This window comes from Moschus berezovskii, chromosome 8 (assembly GCF_049115385.1).
Source record: "Moschus berezovskii isolate FMDL1 chromosome 8, NW_MosBer_1.0, whole genome shotgun sequence".
Taxonomy (NCBI): domain Eukaryota; kingdom Metazoa; phylum Chordata; class Mammalia; order Artiodactyla; family Moschidae; genus Moschus; species Moschus berezovskii.
In genome coordinates, this window is record NC_142467.1 from 3,102,174 (window position 1) to 3,120,939 (window position 18,766).

General features: G+C 39.3%; 1 protein-coding gene across 2 annotated transcripts in view; it reads left to right on the forward strand.

The window, feature by feature from the left end:
* The window catches only part of FBXL17 (F-box and leucine rich repeat protein 17), a 526,365-nt gene that overhangs the window by 13,718 nt on the left and 493,881 nt on the right, over positions 1-18,766 (forward strand). For both annotated transcript variants that reach the window (XM_088838428.1, XM_055430119.2), the window contains exons 2-3: positions 974-1,096; positions 5,698-5,955. In XM_088838428.1, coding sequence (XP_088694554.1) covers positions 974-1,096; positions 5,698-5,955 — 381 coding nt within the window. The remainder of the gene's footprint in view (positions 1-973; positions 1,097-5,697; positions 5,956-18,766) is intronic.

The window sequence follows — 18,766 nt, forward strand, 5'->3', positions numbered from 1 at the left end:
ATTTCAATTGCATGAAGGGTCAGCATCCCAATCCCTGCGCTGTTCAAGGGCCAAGTAGACTTTTTAAGGATTTTTTGCATTTAAATTCGTAAGAGACATTGGTATATAGTTTTCTTGTGCTGTCTTTGACTTTAGTGTCAGAGTAATGCTAACCTCATAGAGTTAGCAAGAGTTCCCTTATACTTCAGGTTTGGGAATCATTTAAGAAGGATTTCTATTTGTTCTTTAAATGTATCACTATTAGGGCCGTCTGGTCCTTGGCCTTTCTTTGTTGGAAGATTCAACATTTTCTCTTATTATAGGTCTATTGAAATTTTCTATTTCTTCTTGAATCAGTTTTTTTGTAGTTTGTATATATCTAGAAGTTTGTTTCGTTTAGATTATCTAATTTGTTGGCATATAATTGTTCATAATACTGCCCTATAATTCTTTCTTTTTTTGTAAGGTTTGTAATAATATCTCTTTGTATTCATGATTTTAGTAGATTGAGTGTTCTTTTTTTCCTTTCTCGGTTGTGATCTTAGCTACTCCCATATCATACTTCCTCTTTTGGACAGTCCATAACAGTGACTCTTTTAATAATGGTCACTTGTACTAAAATGGTTTTCTGTTTTAAAAGGTTAAGTTTTCATGGCGACGGATGACTACCCCTTCATCCACATTTTTGTGGGGACATACAGCAGCGCACAGGCCTGGTGTGCTGTGATTCATGGGGTCGCGGAGAGTCGGACACGACTGAGTGACTGAACTGAACTGAAGAAGACAGCACACATTTGTGGGGAACCTGGTGCTCAGCCATTCAAAGACAGTGTGCTTGGGATTTCTTATATACCGGAGCAGCTCCCTTGCTGTGATCAGTCCTTGACACAAGGGATACATTTTTTTGAAAAGATTAATTTTTTCTAACTGGTAAAAACTTTTATTGCCTTAAAAATGTTTAACACATATTATGTGGTTCCTTTTTTATTCGTAGATATTTTCCAATTTATCTCTGGATGAACGTTGCCTTTCTGCATCATTGGTTTGCAAGTACTGGCGTGACCTTTGTTTAGATTTCCAGTTTTGGAAGCAGCTGGATCTTAGTAGTCGTCAGCAGGTATGGATTCTGATTCTACAAAAACACTCAATTTGACCTACTCAAAAAATATCTTTTTTCTTCTTAGAAATCACTTCTTTCACACTGTAGTTTTTCAGGATAGTTCAAATGACTAAAATCTATAATTCTGTGCTTTAGTCATTGTTTATTTTTCAAATTCAAGTTCAAGTTAGGTTTCTGTGATGAATGTATCTTTTGGTTTGGATTGGCAGTTTGGGTTGCTTCTTAATCCTTTTTGCTGTAGTCCTCTTTGTTTCCTCCACCGTATTATTATTTTTTTCTACTACATTTGAAAAAGTTACTAAACTTTTCATTTTTTGGAGAGAGAATTAGTAGACAGTGATGGCAAACACTTAAATAGTACTGCTGACTTGCCATGTATGTACTGTTCTGTGCGTTTTATGTATATTCATTTGATCAACAACCTTATGAGTTGATACGATCATTAGCCCTATTAATATAATCATTATTATACTTTTGATAATAGTATTCTTATAATGTAATTTTGTGTGAAGAAATCGAAGCAAAATGGAATAAGATAACTTACCTTGATTTTAATTTTCACTTGGATGAGTTTTCCAATCCTCCCCAATGCCCAGCTGCCCATTATGTTTATATGGTGGTGTCATTTAAGAAAGAAAGTACTTTATATTGCCTTGTTACAGACGGTTGGACTTGTTAAATTCTTCCTTGGTTGTCAGTACTTGGCATTGGAAACATAAGAAATATCCACTAAAAATAGGATTTTATTAGAGTACTAAACCTGCTCAGAACCTTCCATGATCTTGTTAGTGGTGACGCACTGGTGAATGTTTTAACAGCTGGCTTTCAAAAACAAATGAACAAAGAAAAAGCCCCGATTTGTTCCATTTTCCAGTTTTTGTGGTATAGATACTCTCGCCCCGACCAATTTCAAGCTGCCAGTGTGGTGTCCCAGAATGTGATGCTATCACTGATGGGGAAAGTGATGCATCCTCAGACTCTGATCTGGTGCAGGCCGACTCCAGCAGACCACTGGTAGCGTATGTGTCTGTTTATAGCACATGTACTGTGAACAAAATAAACAAGCTCCCGAGCATTTGTCTTTAAGTTCCCTTTTTGTTTTCCTGCCTTATTGATAAGGGTTAAGACAGTTATACAGTGTTTCCTGCCTGAGCTCTTGAAGTCTGTATCCAGGGGCGATGGTGAATATTTAGTTAGCTGTGGCTGAGAGTGTAGGGAGCGGTAATGTGAAGGGATCCACTGGGTTTTAACTTCCTTAGTCTTGAATATCCCAGCTATTTGTTACAAACTCAGACTAAGAATAGCTTTTCTCCTCTCCTGGTAGTTAGGTTTGGAGGTTTAAAAAAAAGAAAAGAAAGTAGAGAAAGAGGCACACTGTTTCCAACAAGTAGAAACAAAGGTGGTTTCAGCCTTGGTTCTTACTCCTTGTACTCCTCAACACTCCCCAATTCTTTTCTTCTTCTTTTCTAACTTTAATCATGTGTATTTTCTCTCATCATTATTTTTACTCAAAAGACTTGAATAATGGTAACTCTTGTTTTTTTTTTTTGAAATATGATTGGGCAGGGCATGTGTAGAGGTTGTTTTTTTTAAAATTGTTTAAAAAATCAAGATGGTCCTGTGAGTTTTTCACTAGATGAATTTTAAAATTACTTATATTTAGCTTTGAGTCTTCTGAGATAAGCTTTTTTTTTTTTTTTTTTTAATGGCCTTTGTATATAGTCTTTGGTGTCCTAATACCCAAGATGATATATTGTATAAGCTGTAGCTTTAATTATATGTAATGTATTCTGATAATATATTAAAAAGCAGAGACATTACTTTGCCAACCAAGGTCCGTCTAGTCAAGGCTATGGTCTTTTCCGTGGTCATGTACGGATGTGAGAGTTGGACTGTGAAGAAAGCTGATCGCTGAAGAATTGATGCTTTTGAACTGTGGTGCTGGAGAAGACTCTTGAGAGTCCCTTGTACCGCAAGGAGATCCAACCAGTCCATTCGAAGGGAGATCGATCCTGGGTGTTCATTGGAAGGACTGATGCTGAGGCTGAAACTGCAATACTTTGGCCACCTCATGCGACGAGTTGACTCACTGGGAAAGACTCTGATGCTGGGAAAGGTTGGGGGCGGGAGGAGAAGGGGACAACCGAGAATGAGATGGCTGGATGGCATCACCGACTCTGTGGACATGAGTTTGAGTGAACTCAGGGAGTTGGTGATGGACAGGGAGGCCTGGCATGCTGTGATTCATGGGGTCACGGAGAGTCGGACACGACTGAGCGACTGAACTGAACTGTATTCTGATAGAAGTAGGAGAGCAATTGAAATTTATATACTTTGGTAGGTATCATCTAATATGTTGGAAAAGTCAAGATTCATGCATCATGTTGACTGATACATACCATTTGTTGGGTTAAGAACCAACTCAAAATTTTAATACAGTTTTGTTGGTGGGAGTTTTTGGTGAGTTTAAAGGTTTAATTAAAGTGTGTTTTCCTAACAAGGATAGATTTTTAGGCTTTTATTGAAAACCAGTACATTATATTATCACTTGCTGTTTCTGACACCAAATGTGTGCTTTTTTCCATGCTAACAAATTCTCTGACGCTAACTCGGTGTCCAGCAATTCAGTTCAATTCTGACACTAACTCCTGGAGTTAGTGCAGACCTTACAGTTTAAGGGCTCAGTCCCATGACTGTCCCCGCTTAATATACCCGTCACAAGTCCTGAAAGTGAAGTCGTTCAGTCCTGTCCGACTCTTTGTGATCCCCTGGACTGTAGCCTACCACACTCCTCCGTCCATGGGATTCTCCAGGCAAGAGTACTGGAGATGGTGGCCATCCCTTCTCCAGAGGATCTTCCTGACCCAGAGATCGAACCCCAGTCTCCCTCATGTAGGCAGACGCTTTACCATCTGAGCCACCAGGGAAGTCTGGAGCCACCTATACTTCTGACTGACCATCTTTAAAACTAGAAGTTCCCCATGTCCCCTGCTCAAGGTGATAATTTGCTCGAGTGATCAGAACTCAGGAAAATACTAATGTTTACTGTTTTAGTGTAGAGGATATAACTCAAGACCAGACAAATGGAAAACATGCCTAGGGCAAGGTTTCAGGGAGAGGGTATGGAGCTTCTTTGTCCTCTAAAGCCACATCACCCTCACATCACTTTCAGTTCAGTTCAGTCGCTCAGTTGTGTCTGACTCTCCGCGACCCCATGAATCACAGCATGCCAGGCCTCCCTGTCCATCACCAACTCCTGGAGTTCACTCAAACGCATGTCCATCGAGTCGGTGATGCCATCCAGCCATCTCATTCTCTGTCGTCCCCTTCTCCTCCCGCCCCCAACCTTTCCCAGCATCAGAGTCTTTTCCAGTGAGTCAACTCGTCGCATGAGGTGGCCAAAGTATTGGAGTTTCAGCTTTAGCATCAGTCCTTCCAATGAACACCCAGGATTGATCTCCTTTAGAATGGACTGGTTGGATCTCCTTGCAGTCCAAGGGACTCTCAAGAGTCTTCTCCAGCACCACAGTTCAAAAGCATCAATTCTTCGGCGATCAGCTTTCTTCACAGTCCAACTCTCACATCCATACACGACCACGGGAAAAACCATAGCCTTGACTAGACGGACCTTTGTTGGCAAAGTAATGTCTCTGCTTTTTAATATACTGTCAAGGTTGGTCATAACTTTCCTTCCAAGGAGTAAGCGTCTTTTAATTTCATGGCTGCAATCAGCATCTGCAGTGATTTTGGAGCCCCAAAAAATAAAGTCTGACACTGTTTCCACTGTTTTTCCATCTATTTCCCATGAAGTGATGGGACCAGATGCCATGATCTTTGTTATCTGCTAATAGCGTTTTGTCAAGAGAACGCACTGGTCATAGCAAACACCCTCTTCCAACAACACAAGAGAAGACTACACATGGACATCACCAGATGATCAACACCGAAATCAGATTGATTATATTCTTTGCAGCCAAAGATGGAGAAGCTGTATACAGTTAGCAAAAACAAGACTAGGAGCTGACTGTGGCTCAGATCATGAACTCCTTATTGCCAAATTCAGACTTAAATTGAAGAAAGTAGGGAAAACCACTAGACCGCATCACTTTAATATTCACCAACTCAGAAGCCCTCCAGATCTCATTGTTCAAGAGTTTTTATAACCCATCTCCAGCTGTCCTCTCTTCCCAGAAAGTCAGAGGATGGGACTGGAAGTTTCCGCACTCTAATCACATGGTGTCTGGTCTTTCTGGTGACCAGCTCCCATCCTAAAGCTCTCTAGGGGCCCCAACTTAGGTCATTTCATTACTATAAACTCAGGCATGGTCACAAGGGGCTAGCTAAAGAAAACAAAAGACATTCCCATCACTCAGGAAATTCCTAGGACTTTAGGAGCTCTGTTCTAGGAACTGGAGACAAAAGACCAAATATAATTTTAAAATTATACGACAGTTCTTATTACGCTTTAATATTAAGCTTTTCGATTGTGGTTTTCATTCTATAATTATTATATATTAGAAAAAATTTAATGAAAGAATAGAAAGTTTCCATTTTTAGCAAAGTTTTAAATTTATTGCTTTTTTTCTCCCCTCTCATAGGTCACTGATGAATTATTGGAAAAAATTGCATCAAGAAGTCAAAATATAATTGAAATCAACATTTCTGATTGTCGCAGTATGTCTGATACTGGCGTGTGTGTTCTAGCATTTAAATGTCCTGGACTTCTTAGGTATACAGCTTACAGGTGTAAACAGCTTTCTGACACCTCTATTATTGCAGTTGCCTCTCACTGTCCTTTACTTCAGAAAGTTCATGTAGGCAACCAGGACAAACTGACTGATGAAGGACTCAAACAGGTAAATTTTAGAATCTATAAGATGGTTTTGCGTGCATTAATGTGTTTTTTTGCAGCGTCACTTTGAAAGATTTTTATGTTAAAAGTAATACTCAGAGAATGAGTCATTTTTTTATGTATTCATGAATATTTGGGTTCATGAACTAGAGTGCTGTGGCTGTAATGGACAAATTACCTTCTTTGGGTGTTTTAATAAGTGCTTGAACTTCTTTGACCAGCCATTTTATTTCTTTATTCTTTTGTTACTTAAATTTTGTACTAAATTTTGCTTTATGTAGGAGCTTCCCTGATAGCTCAGTTCTTAAAGAATCCACCTGCAATATAGGAGCCCCTGGTTCGATTCCTGGGTCGGGAAGATCCTCTGGAGAAGGGATAGCCTATCCACTCCACTATTCTTGGACTTCCCTTGTGGCTCCACTGGTAAAGAATCCACCTGCAATTCTGGAGACTTGGGTTGGATCCCTGGGTTGGGAAGATCCCCTGGAGAAGGGAACAGCTACCCACTCCCAGTATTCTGGCCTGGAGAATTCCATGGACTGTATAGTCTGTGCGGGCACTTACGTATTTTAAAATATCTTTTAAATGCAACTCCAAGTTAAGGAGTATAAAATGAAGAAAAAGATGGTAACTACCTATATTAGGCACAGTCAGTTCAGTTCAGTCGCTCAGTCGTGACCGACTCTTTGTGACACCATGAATCACAGCACGCCAGGCCTCCCTGTCCATCACCAACTCCCAGAGTTCACTCAAACTCATGTCCATCGAGTCGGTGATGCCATCCAGCCATCTCATTCTCTGTTGTCCCCTTCTCCTCCCTCCCCCAATCCCTCCCAGCATCAGTCTTTTCCAGTGAGTCAACTCGTTGCATGAGGTGGCCAAAGTTTTGGAGTTTCAGCTTTAGCATCAGTCCTTCCAATGAATACCGAGGATTGATCTCCTTTAGAATGGACACGTTGGATCTCCTTGCAGTCCAAGGGACTCTCGAGAGTCTTCTCCAGCACCACAGTTCAAAAGCATCAATTCTTCGGCGCTCAGCTTTCTTCACAGTCCAACTCTCACATCTATACATGACCACGGGAAAAACCATAGCCTTGACTAGACGGACTTTTGTTGGCAAAGTAATGTCTCTGGTTTTTAATATGCTATCTAGGTTGGTCATAATTTTTCTTCCAAGGTGTAAGCATCTTTTAATTTCCTGGCTGCAGTCAACATCCGCAGTGATTTTGGAGCCCCCCAAAATAAAGTCTGACACTGTTTCCACTGTTTCCCCATCTATTTCCCATGAAGTGATGGGACCAGATGCCATGATCTTTGTTTTCTGAATGTTGAGCTTCAAGCCAACCTTTTCACTCTCCTCTTTCACTTTCCTCAAGAGGCTTTTGAGTTCCTCTTCACTTTCTGCCATAAGGGTGGTGTCATCTGCAAATCTGAGGTTATTGATATTTCTCCCAGCAATCTTGATTCCAGCTTGTGCCTCTTCCAGCCCAGCATTCCTCATGATGTACTCTGCATATAAGTTAAATAAGCAGGGTGACAATATACAACCTTGATGTACTCCTTTTCCTATTTGGAACCAGTCTGTGGGTTTAAATATAGTTATCGTGTATTTTCTGGTTGATTCACTTTCTTTGGAAATGGTGTTTAAAGTTTCTTGTCTCAGAATGAATATTGAATGGAATCTATGTGCCAGTCCCTGAATTTGTGAATGTTTTGAATATTTAGTAATATTACCACTAATGTACTGGGCACTTTTTGTGTTTTTATATTTAACCCTTGAAGTAACTTTGTGGGAGTTGTTGATATTGAACTTTTTGTTTAATTTTCATTTTGTAAAGGAAGAGATTAAGTCCTAGAGAGATTAAGAAACTTGGCTACTATTTGGTAGACAGTGGACCTGGGACTGAAGCCTGGGTTCCCTGAAGCCCTGCCGCCTTATTATCTTTCTGGTGTTCCATGCCAGTCCACTGTACTCTGCTAGACCTCGCATAAGGGAGCCTTTCCATGAGGGCAGAAGCTGTGCACATTTACCACTCTACACACAGTGCCCTTGGCAAACAGTTGTTGAAAAAAAGAATTAATTATTAGTAATTCCGTTTAAGAACTTTGTCAGAACAGTTTTTTAAATTCAGAATTGAGATGTAGTTCCAATACTTCCTAGTAAAAACAGAATATCAGTGAAGTCCTAGATTTAAGTCTCATCTCAGATGAAACCAGAAATAACATGTATATCCCTAAATTTAGACATTATATACGGATTAACTGAAAACTCAGTACTAGAAGAAATTTGGAAAGTCTGTCCTAAATAGCACTGGGTTTGTCAATTCAATTTACACATTAAGAATGCTTCAGTTCCCTGGTGGCTCAGACAGTAGCGTGTGCCTACAATGCCAGAGTCCCGGGTTCAAACCCTGGGTCAGGAAGATCTCCTGTAGAAGGAAATGGCAACCCACTCTAGTATTCTTGCCTGGAAAATCCCATGGACAGAGGAGCCTGGTGGGCTACTGTCCACAGGGTCGCAAAGAGTCGGACATGACTGAGCGAATTCATCCATTCATTAATTTTGTCTGGAAAAGCTAATTGTGCAATAACAGTTTCTTCAATCTTCAGGATTACTCACTAGCAAAGCATTTTACACAGTTAAGTCTATTATAATAATCTTTAGGGTAAACTATAGATTTTATAGTCATGGTGTGATTTTTTTGTGATTAGAAATTTCTCAAGCAGTTATACTTTGCAGTGAAACATTTAAACAAGTCTATGTATTTATTAAGAAATGGATTAAAGTTGTTATATATTTAAATCTGATGTAGCACAAATAGGTGCCAGCCGAGCAGAGTGCCATGGTGCGTACTGTGTAGTAGAATAAGGCAGTGTTCATGGCTGAAATAGAGGGAGACTAAAGAGTTCTGTAAGGAGCAAGATTTAAGATGCCACTGAAGTACTGTGAATTTATCTGATGTTTACAGCTTTGAGACTAATTATGCAAATCTTTCCTAGAATGTGATGTGTTTTGAAACCTGTTAATTTATGACAGATTAGATGTTTGCTTCAGATTTTTATTGTTTCTGAATTATGAATTAGTTATATATGAAGAAATAATCTGATAAAAGTAATAAAATAGTTTAAATCTTTTTCATCCTAATTAAAAATTTTATGTATTTTTCTTTTTTAAAAAATTTATTTTTAATAGGCAGATAATTGCTTTACAGGGCTGTGTTAGTTTCTGCCATACATCAGTGTGAATCAGCCATGGGTATACATATGTGTCCCCTCCCTCTTGCACCTCCCTCCCGCCTCCCAACTCATCCCACCCCTCTGGGTTGTCACAGAGTGCTTCCTGTTAGCTGTCTGTTTACACGTGATCAGTGTATGCATTTCAGTACTGCTCTCTCCATCCCCTCACCCTCTCCTGCCCCCCGCCGCACCACTGTGTATATGAATCTGTTCTCGAGTTTCTGTTCATCCCAAGTAATGTTTCAAAGTGATTGCATCTGAACCTCACTGCAGTTCAGTGAGTAATCCTTTCCGGTGCTTAAGACTGGCTGTGGCAGGCTGTGTGTGTCCTCTTTTAGCCTCTTTGTTCTGATGGAATGGTGTTGTGGAGTGGTATAGTAGAGAATGGCTTTTCATGTATAAATGTATAAAATACAAGCAAAAGTTTCATGAAGCCATTTTCTATTCTATACTATTATGTTAAATAAATATTGATTTTGATTCACTCAGTAAATTAATGACTCATTGGTATTTGATAAGCTTTGCTGTGGAGTGTATTACAATTTTAGTGAATTAACAACTTAAAAATGTATAATAAAGTTTCAAAGGCCTAAGATGGAAGTTTCATAATTGATGAATTTTCCTGCTATTTTTTTCTTTTCTACTTATAAACATAGCGATTAAATTGTTGATTCTACAGATCAAGTTAAAAGGTTTTGGGAATATTTTCCTGTTAGTAAAAACTGACATATGTTTTAGAATGGTATACATGTATTTTATTGATAATATCTTTAAAAATATATTTTTATCATAACTACTATAATTTTAGTTGACTTTAGCAAATACCATATGAATGTGTTTTTTAAAAAAATTATTTTTAATTAGAGGATAATTGCTTTACAATATTATGCTGGTTTCTGCCCTACATCAACATGTACATATGTCCGCTCAATCTTGAACCTGCCTCCCAGCCTGTCCCACCCCCTGGCTTGTCTACGAAACACCTTGTTTGAACTCCTTGCGTCATACAGCAACTTCGCTGGCTCTCTGTTTTACACATGGAAGTGTGTGTGTTCTCGTGCTAGTCTCTGAATTCATCCCACCCGCTCTGTCCACAAGTCTTCTCTGCGTCTGTCTCCATTGCTGCCCTGCGACTGGGTTCATCAGTGCCATCTCTCTGGATTCCATATATATGTGTTAATAGAGGATATCTGTGTTTCTCTTTCTGACTGACTGACTTCACTCTGTATAATTGGCTCTAGGTTCATCTACGTCATTCGAACGGCCTCAAGTGTAGTGGCTGAGTAATACTCCACGGTGCATGTGTGCCACAGCCTCTTTATCCACTCACCTACAGTGACATCTAGGTTGCTCCCATGTCCTAGCTGTTGTGAAGAGCGCTGCAGTGAACCTTGGGGTACATGTGTCTCTCAGTTTTGGTTTCCTCAGGGTATGCGCCCAGGAGTGGGACTGTTGGGTTGTATGGTAGTTTTATTCCTAGTTTTTTAAGGAATCTCCATACTCTTCTCCATGGTGGTGTACAATTTGCGTTCCCACCAACAATGCAAGAGCACACGCCCTCTTTCGTATTTATTGTTTGTAGGTTTTCTGATGATGGCCGTTCTCACCTGTGTGAGGTGATACCTCACTGTAGTTCTGATTCACGTTTCTCTGATACTGAGTGATGTTGAGCATCTTTTCATGTGTTTATTAGCTATCTGTATGTCCTTTGAATAATATCTATTTTTAAGTCTTTTGCCCACTTTTGATTGGGTTGTTTGTTTTTCTGGTGCTGCCTGAGCTGCTTGTACATTTTGGAGATTAACCCTTTCTCAGTTGTTTCATTTGCTATTATTTCTCCCATCCCGAAGGTTATCTTTTTAACTTATTTATAGTTTTCCTTTGCTGTGCAAAAGCTTTTAAGTTTAATTAGATCCTACTTATTTATTTTTGTTTTTATTTCCATAAATAGCAGCTGGGTCATAGAGGATCTTGCTGTGGTTTATGTCAAGCAGTTTACTGCCTGTGTTTTCCTCTAAGAGCTTATAGTTTCTGAACTTACATTTAAGTCTTTAATCCATTTTGAGTTTATTTTTGTGTATGGTTAGGAGTTGTTCTTTCATTTTTTAGATGCAGTTGTCCAGTTTTCCCAGCCCTACTTATTGAAGAGGGTGTCTTTTCTCCCTTGTATATTCTTGCATTATATATTCTTACTGTATTCTCCATTGTATATTCCTCCTTTGTCAACGATAAGGTGCCCATAGGGGTGTAGTTTATCTCTGGTCTTTATGTCTTGTTCCATTGGCCTGCATTTCTGTTTTTGTGATGGTACCGTACTGTCTAGATGACTGTATCTTTGTAGGATAGTCTGAAGTCTTGCTGTGTGGTCAGTTGTGTCCAGCTCTTTGTGACCCTATGGACTGTAGCCCGCCAGGCCCCTCTGTCCATGGAGTTATCCAGGCGGGAATGCTGGGGTGGATTGCCATTTCCTTTTCCAGGAGATCTTCCAGGCCCAGAGATCAAACCTGCGTCTTTTGCACCTCCTGCATTGGCAGGCAGGTTCTTTATCACTGAGCCACGTGGGAAGCAGGAAATCAGGAAGATTGATTCCTCCAGCTCCTGTTTTCTTTCTCAAGATTGTTTTGGCTATAAGGGGTCTTTTGTGTTCTATACAAATTGTGAAATTATTTTTTTTCTAGTTCTGTGAAAAAATACCATTGGTGGTTTGATAGGGATTCCCTCGAATTTGCAGATTGCTTTGGGTGCTACAGTCATTTTCACAATATTGGTTTTTCCAATCCAAGTAACTGTATCTCTCCATCTGTTTGAATGTATTTTTTGACTTCGGTTTATAAAAGCAGTTATGTAAATTATTTTTGTTTGGAGTTGTAATGGATCTAAAATTTAATATATTAAGTATTGCATTCATCTCACAGTGTTTCTTAAACTTTTGGTGAAATACCTGATAGGCTGTTTTTGGCCGTATTCTCTGTTCTTTGTGAGATACCACCTTGAAATCCTGATATTCTTATTTCTATTAAAATTATAATTGCCGTATTTCTGTTATTTATATGTATCTTGTAAAACTAAAATCACATATTCAGGGGGAAAAAGAGCTATTTAATTAAGAATAGTAGGCCATGTATGTTTTTCTAGTATTTTACTACCATCCAGCACATCACAGCAAACAAGAGAGAGCAGAGTAGTGAAAGTATTCAAAGAAATCTAAGAAATTGTATCCATTAAGTTAATATTTTATGTGACTGCTCATATTTGATTATAACAGTTAAACCCTCAATCCAGTTAATGGATCTCTGTAGAAATTCTGGAAAGAGCCACTGAAGGCAGCTCCTAGATGAAAATGTACAAAATAATAGATGTTGCATTAGTAAATTTGGGTCTTGCTCTATTATGGGTTTTTAGGCCTTTAAAAATAAATATGTAAAATAAGATCGGTAGAATGATGGAGTGGACAGCTCCCAAACCCCATTCCTCCACAGAAACATTTGAAAACAAACAGAAATCATTAGAACCAACTTTCCCAGAACTCAGAAAAACAGTGTTTGACAGCAGAGTGAATGTTGGGGCAGGGGAAAGGCAGTTTAAAAATGGTGATAGAGCTTTGTGACGCTTTTACTTGTCTGTGCCTCATACCTTCCCCAGCTTGGCAGCAACACTGAAGAAGCAGCCTGTGCTCCCAGTGTCTGTCCCTGGTTCCAGAGGGAGCAGAGCAGACTTTATTCACAGTTTACTGTGTTTGTGTATTCTAACCCGTCTGGGAGCTTCTTAAAGGACTCATGCACGATGCTCATATTTGTTTCACCTAATTCAAAATACATTCAAGGTGGGTATTGTAAGCAAATACAAAAATCTGCAGTCGTTGGGGCAAAAGATTATGGCTGAATCATGCACTGGATCACACAAGGCCTGAGAGGAAAAAGCCAGGGAGAGAATTTCTTTGGAAAATTAGGATAATCAGCTTTCTTTATGGTCCAGCTCTCACATCCATACATGACTTTTGGAAAAACCATAGCTTTGACTGTATGGACCTTTGTTGGCAAAGTGGTATCTCTGCTTTGTAATAAGCCGTCTAGGTCTGTCATAGCTTTCCTTCTAAGGAGCAGGCATCTTTTAATTTCATGACTGCAGAACTTAACTTTGATTATAATTGGAATAAGTTCTCTAATTAAAGGGCAAAGATTGGCAGAATAAAAAAAATCAACCATGCATATAAATATAGTCTAAAAAAAAATCAACCATGCATATAAATATAGTCTAAAAAACATTCCTTTTAGATATTGACACAATGAGGTTGAAAGTTAACAAAAATGGAATTCTAATAACCAAGGAAGGTTGTAGTGCTCATAGGTTATGGTGTTTTGCCTTAATAATTTTTTGACTTCACGTTGGTGTGAAAGCCATATGCATTCAGTAGGAGCTGTACTTCGGATTTTGAGTTCTCATCTTTTCCTGGGCTGGCAGTATGTGATGCAGCACTCGGGCTTCTGGATGGCGACGGTGGGCTGTGGCTCCCAGGTGGGCACACGGTCACGAGGGTGAGCAGCTGTCACAGCGACAGCCACTCTGTGCCCGCGCTGCTGTTCCCTCTTTCCCTTTTGGTGAAATTATACAAGGTACTCTGCACTTTATCATAAAATAGGCTTCATGTTAGATGGTTTTGCCCAGCTATAGGCTGATATAAGTGTTCTGAGCCTGTTTATGGTAGGCTAGGCTCTCCTGTGATGTTCAGTAGATTAGGTGTATTAATGCATTTTTGACTTACGATATTTTCAACTTACAGGTTTATCAGGAATTAAGTCTATTGTAAATTGAGGAGGATCTGTATTATGAAAAAAAATTTTAAGTAAAAAGGTTACAGGAAGCAATGAAGGTCATTATAGGTTGACACAAATTTCAATTCATCAGGAAGATACAGCAGTCACAAGCATATGACCCAAACAACACATCTCCTAAATATATAAAGCAAAAATGGAAAGACTTAAAGGGAGGAAAAGACAGTTTCACATTAATAGTTGGAGATTTTAATACCCGACTTTCAGTAATGGAGAGACCAATCGGAGAAAGATCAACAGTAAACCAGAGGGCTTGCACAGTTCTGTAAACCAGTTACAGCTAACATATGCATACAATAGACTGCACTTAGCAGCAAAAGAGTGTGTGTGAAATTGTCTCAATGTTAGACTGTATTTCCGATCACAAATAACTTTTAATAAATTTGAGGTCTCCGATGCGGGAGACCCGGGTTCGATCCCTGGGTTGGGAAGATCCCCTGGAGAAGGAAATGGTAACCCATTCCAGTATTCTTGCCTGGAGAATCCCATGGACGGAGAAGCCTGGTAGGCTACAGTTCACAGGGTCGCAAAGAGTCGGACACGACTGAGGGACTGAACGGAACGGAACGGAAACCATACATGAATCTTTTTTGACCATGATGATTTGAATCTAAGAATCAGTAACATAAAAGTGGAAAATACACAAATATCCATAAGGTAAACAGTATTCTCTTACACAACCAATGGGACAATGAAGAAATCACAAGGGAAATTGGAAAATATATTGAATGAAAATGAAGATACAGTATACCAAAATTATGGCAACAAAAATACTGTTCAGAGGGAAATTTATAGTGTAAAAGTTTATGTTTACAAAAGAAGAAAATCTGAAATAAGTAATTTAATTGCACACCTGGAGGACTTAATTGGACACCTGGCATGCTTGCTCAGTTGCTGAGTTGTGTCCAACCCTTTGTCACCCCATGAACTCCCACTGGGCTCATCTGTCCATCCCGGGAAGGATACTGAAGTGTGTAATTTAATACCTGGAGGAACTTGGAAAAGAAGACCAAACTAAATCCACAGCTAACAGAAGGAAGGAAATAATGATCAGAGCACAGATAAATGAACTAGAAAGCAGACAAGTTATAGAGAAAAGCAATGAAACCAAAACTGGTATCTTTGAAAATAGCAGCAAAAATGACAAACCTTTAACTAGATTGAGTAAGTAAAAAAGAAGACCCAACTTACTAAATGGGAAATTTAAGAGCAGACATTACCACCAACTATAGAAATAAAAAGGATTATATAAGAAAATTATGAACAACTATATACAGCAAAAACTGGATAGCCTAGATGAAATGGGTCAATTCCTAGAAATGTACAAGCTACAAAAACTGATGCAGAGATAAGTAGAAAATCTGAATACAGATTTGTAACAAAGAAGGAGATTGAATCAGTAGTCAAAATCCTTTCAACAGAGCGAAGTGTGGAATCAGATGACTTCCCTGTTAAATTTGGTCTAACAGGTAAGGAAGAAATAATACCAATCCTTCTCTCAAACTCTTTCAGAATATTTAAAGTAAAGCAACACTTGGTAATTCCTGTGAGGCCAGCATTACCCTGATTCTGAAGCCAGGTAAAGACACTGCAAGAAAAGACAACTATAGACTAATATGCTTAATGATCTTCCACAAAATACAGCAAACAGCATCCAACAGCATGTTAAAAGGATTATATACTATGATCAAGTATAGTTTATCCCATGAATGGAAGGATGACTCAACATACAAAAATCAGTCAGTGTAACGCACTGTGTTACCAGAGTGAAGGAAGAGTCACCCACATAATCGTCTTAATTGGCTCAGAAAATGCATTTGGTGGTCAGACCCCTTTCCTTGATAAAACACACAATGAAATAGGAACAGAAAGGTACTTTCGCAACATAATAAAGGTTATATGTGACTAAAGTGCAGCTAATATGCTCAATGGTGAATAGCTGAACAGTTTTCCCCTAAGATCAGGAACAGAAACAGTGATTTGTTTGCTGTGGAAGAATTTGGTGGTTCATCAAAAGATTAAACGTAGAACTATCATATGACCCAGTAATTCTTCCCTAAATATATACCCCAGATGATTGGAAACAGTGACTCAAATAGATTCCTGTTTACTTGTTTTCACTTATCATTATTCATAACAGCCAGAAGGTAGGAACAATCCAAGTGTCCATTGAGACGAATGAGTGAATGGAATCTTTGTATGCACGATGAAGTACTATTAGGCCTTATAATGGAGTGAAATGCTGTACCTGTTGCCATATGAGTGAACTTTGAAAACACATGCCAAGTTAAATAGGCCAGACACAGAGAAAAATGCTGTAAGGTTCTATTTATGTAAGTTACCTGTTTTGTCGCTTCAGTCATGTCCGACTGTGCAACCCTTTGTAGTCTGCCAGGCTCTGCTGTCCTTGGGATTCTGCAAGCCAGAGTACTGGAGTGGGTTGCTGTGCCCTTCTCCAGGGGATCTTCCCAACCCAGGGATCGAACCTGGGTCTCCTGCATTGCAGGCAGATTCTTTACCGCTGAGCCAACAGGGAAGCCCTATAAATTACCGACTAGAGACAAATACATAGAGACAGATGTAGGTCGAGTGTTTCATGGGGTAGGGGAAGTGGAGAATGGGTACTCAGTTGGCTTCAGTTGTGTCCGACTCTTTGCGACCCTGTGAACTGTAGCCCACCAGTCTCCTCTGTCCATGGGATCAGGCAAGGATACTGGAGTGGATTGCCATGCCCTCCTCCAGGGGATCTTCCTGACCCAGGGATTGAACCTGCATCTCCTGCATTGCCGGTGGATTCCTTACCACTGAGCCACTGGGGAAGCCCAGGGAATGGGTACTTACTGCTTAATGGGTAGGGAGTTTCTATTTGAGGTGATGAAAAAGTTTTGGAAATAGTGGGGTGGTTGCACAGCACTATGGAAATAGTGTCACTGAATTGTATACCTAAATGTGGTTAAAATAGCGATTTTATGTTATATATATTTTACCACAGTAAAGGAAAAAGAAACACTACTTGTTTTTAGATGCTGAATTTCTATGAGATAAAGGAAACTGTCAGTCTCATCTAATCTGTCTTTACATGTTCTCGTGATACTCAGTCAGCTAAATAAAGAGCAGGTATATAACCTTTATGTTGCTGTTCAGTGACTCAGTTGTGTCCAACTCTCTGTGACCCCATGGACTGTGGCACTCCAGGCCTCCCTGTCCTTTACTATCTCCCGGGGTTTGCTCCGAATCATGTCCAGTGAGTCGGTGATGCCATCCATCCATCTTATCGCTCTGTCGCTCCCTTCTCCTCTTGCCCTCAGTCTTTCCAGCGTCGGGGTCTTTTTCAGTGGGTTGGCTTTTTGCATCCGGTGGCCATCATATTGGAGCTTCAGCATCAGTCCTTCCAATGAATATTCAGGATCGATTTATCTTAGGATTCACAAGTTTGATATCCTGGTAGTCCAAGGGCCTCTCAAGAATCTTCTCCAGCACCACAGTTCAAAGCATCAGTTCTTCGGCACACTGCCATGTGTTAGTCACTGTTCATATATTCTAACTGTATATTCATATATTTAATTTCTCTCTTGATTTACTGCCACTCTGTGAGATTGGTATTATTTCATTTTTATAGATGAGTAAGTTGTTACAGAGAGACTATCAGTAATTTATCTGAGATAAAGTAGTAAGTGATAGGGCTGGCATTCATATGCAGAGGTGTCTTGAGTTCATACTCAAACCCATTTAGCTCATTTCCTTCCCTCTGCACATGGCATCCTTGTATGCCTGCTTAATCGTGTCCGATTCTTTGTGACCTCATGGACTGTAGCCTGCCAGACTCCTCTCTCCATAAAGTTTTCCAGGCAGGAATACTGGAGTGGGTTGCTATTTTCTTCTCCAGGGAATCTTCCCGACCCAGGGATGGTACCTGTATCTCCTCCATTGGCAGGCAGATTCTTTACCAACTGGTGCTACCTGGGAAGCCATAACATTCATTTTTTATCCCTGTAATGATGATTGCTACTTACAATGAGACTGCGAAAATAGAGATCTCGAAAAGCGTTCTTTATCAAAATGTTTTATATTTAAGTCGTTTAAGAGTGTTTTAAGCATCCTGTCTCTAAATTAGCATCACAACTGACAATGGGAAGTAAATGTATTTTGTGTGCTTTTTATGTGGCAGTCATTGTATTTTGTGCTTTCATATTTTGTTATCCATTTTAAGCTTCACAGTAGCCCTGAAGTATTTCAGGATGAAAAATTGAATCTTTTGAAAGTTAAGTAACTTACCCACGTTCACATAGTTGGGAAGTATGGAGCCAATATTCTTTTTCCACTTTGCTTGATGTCTGAATCTTGTCATGTGAGACCATATCTAGGATTTTAAGCTGGGATGTAAAATTCAATGACTATAGAAAATATTTTCCATCTGTAACTGGGAGTATTGAGGCTTCATATAATTCAAGAAGGCTTCTTCATGGGAATTTATCTTTACAGTACTTATAAAAATTTCTCTTCTCATGAATCCTAGTGAATAGTGTTCTAATAGCTTCCTTCTTTACCCATTGATAGTAATTATACTGTATAAGACGTTTACTTAGTACTTTTATATGCTTTTCAGTGTGACAGTAAGCATTTCTAATTGTGTTATTTAAAAAAAAATCTCCACAACCCAGTGAAGTACAGGTATGCATTGTTAAAATTCAGTGTAAGTCTTCTCACCTAATGGGCCCAAGAATGGAAGTTGGTCAGTTAACTGAA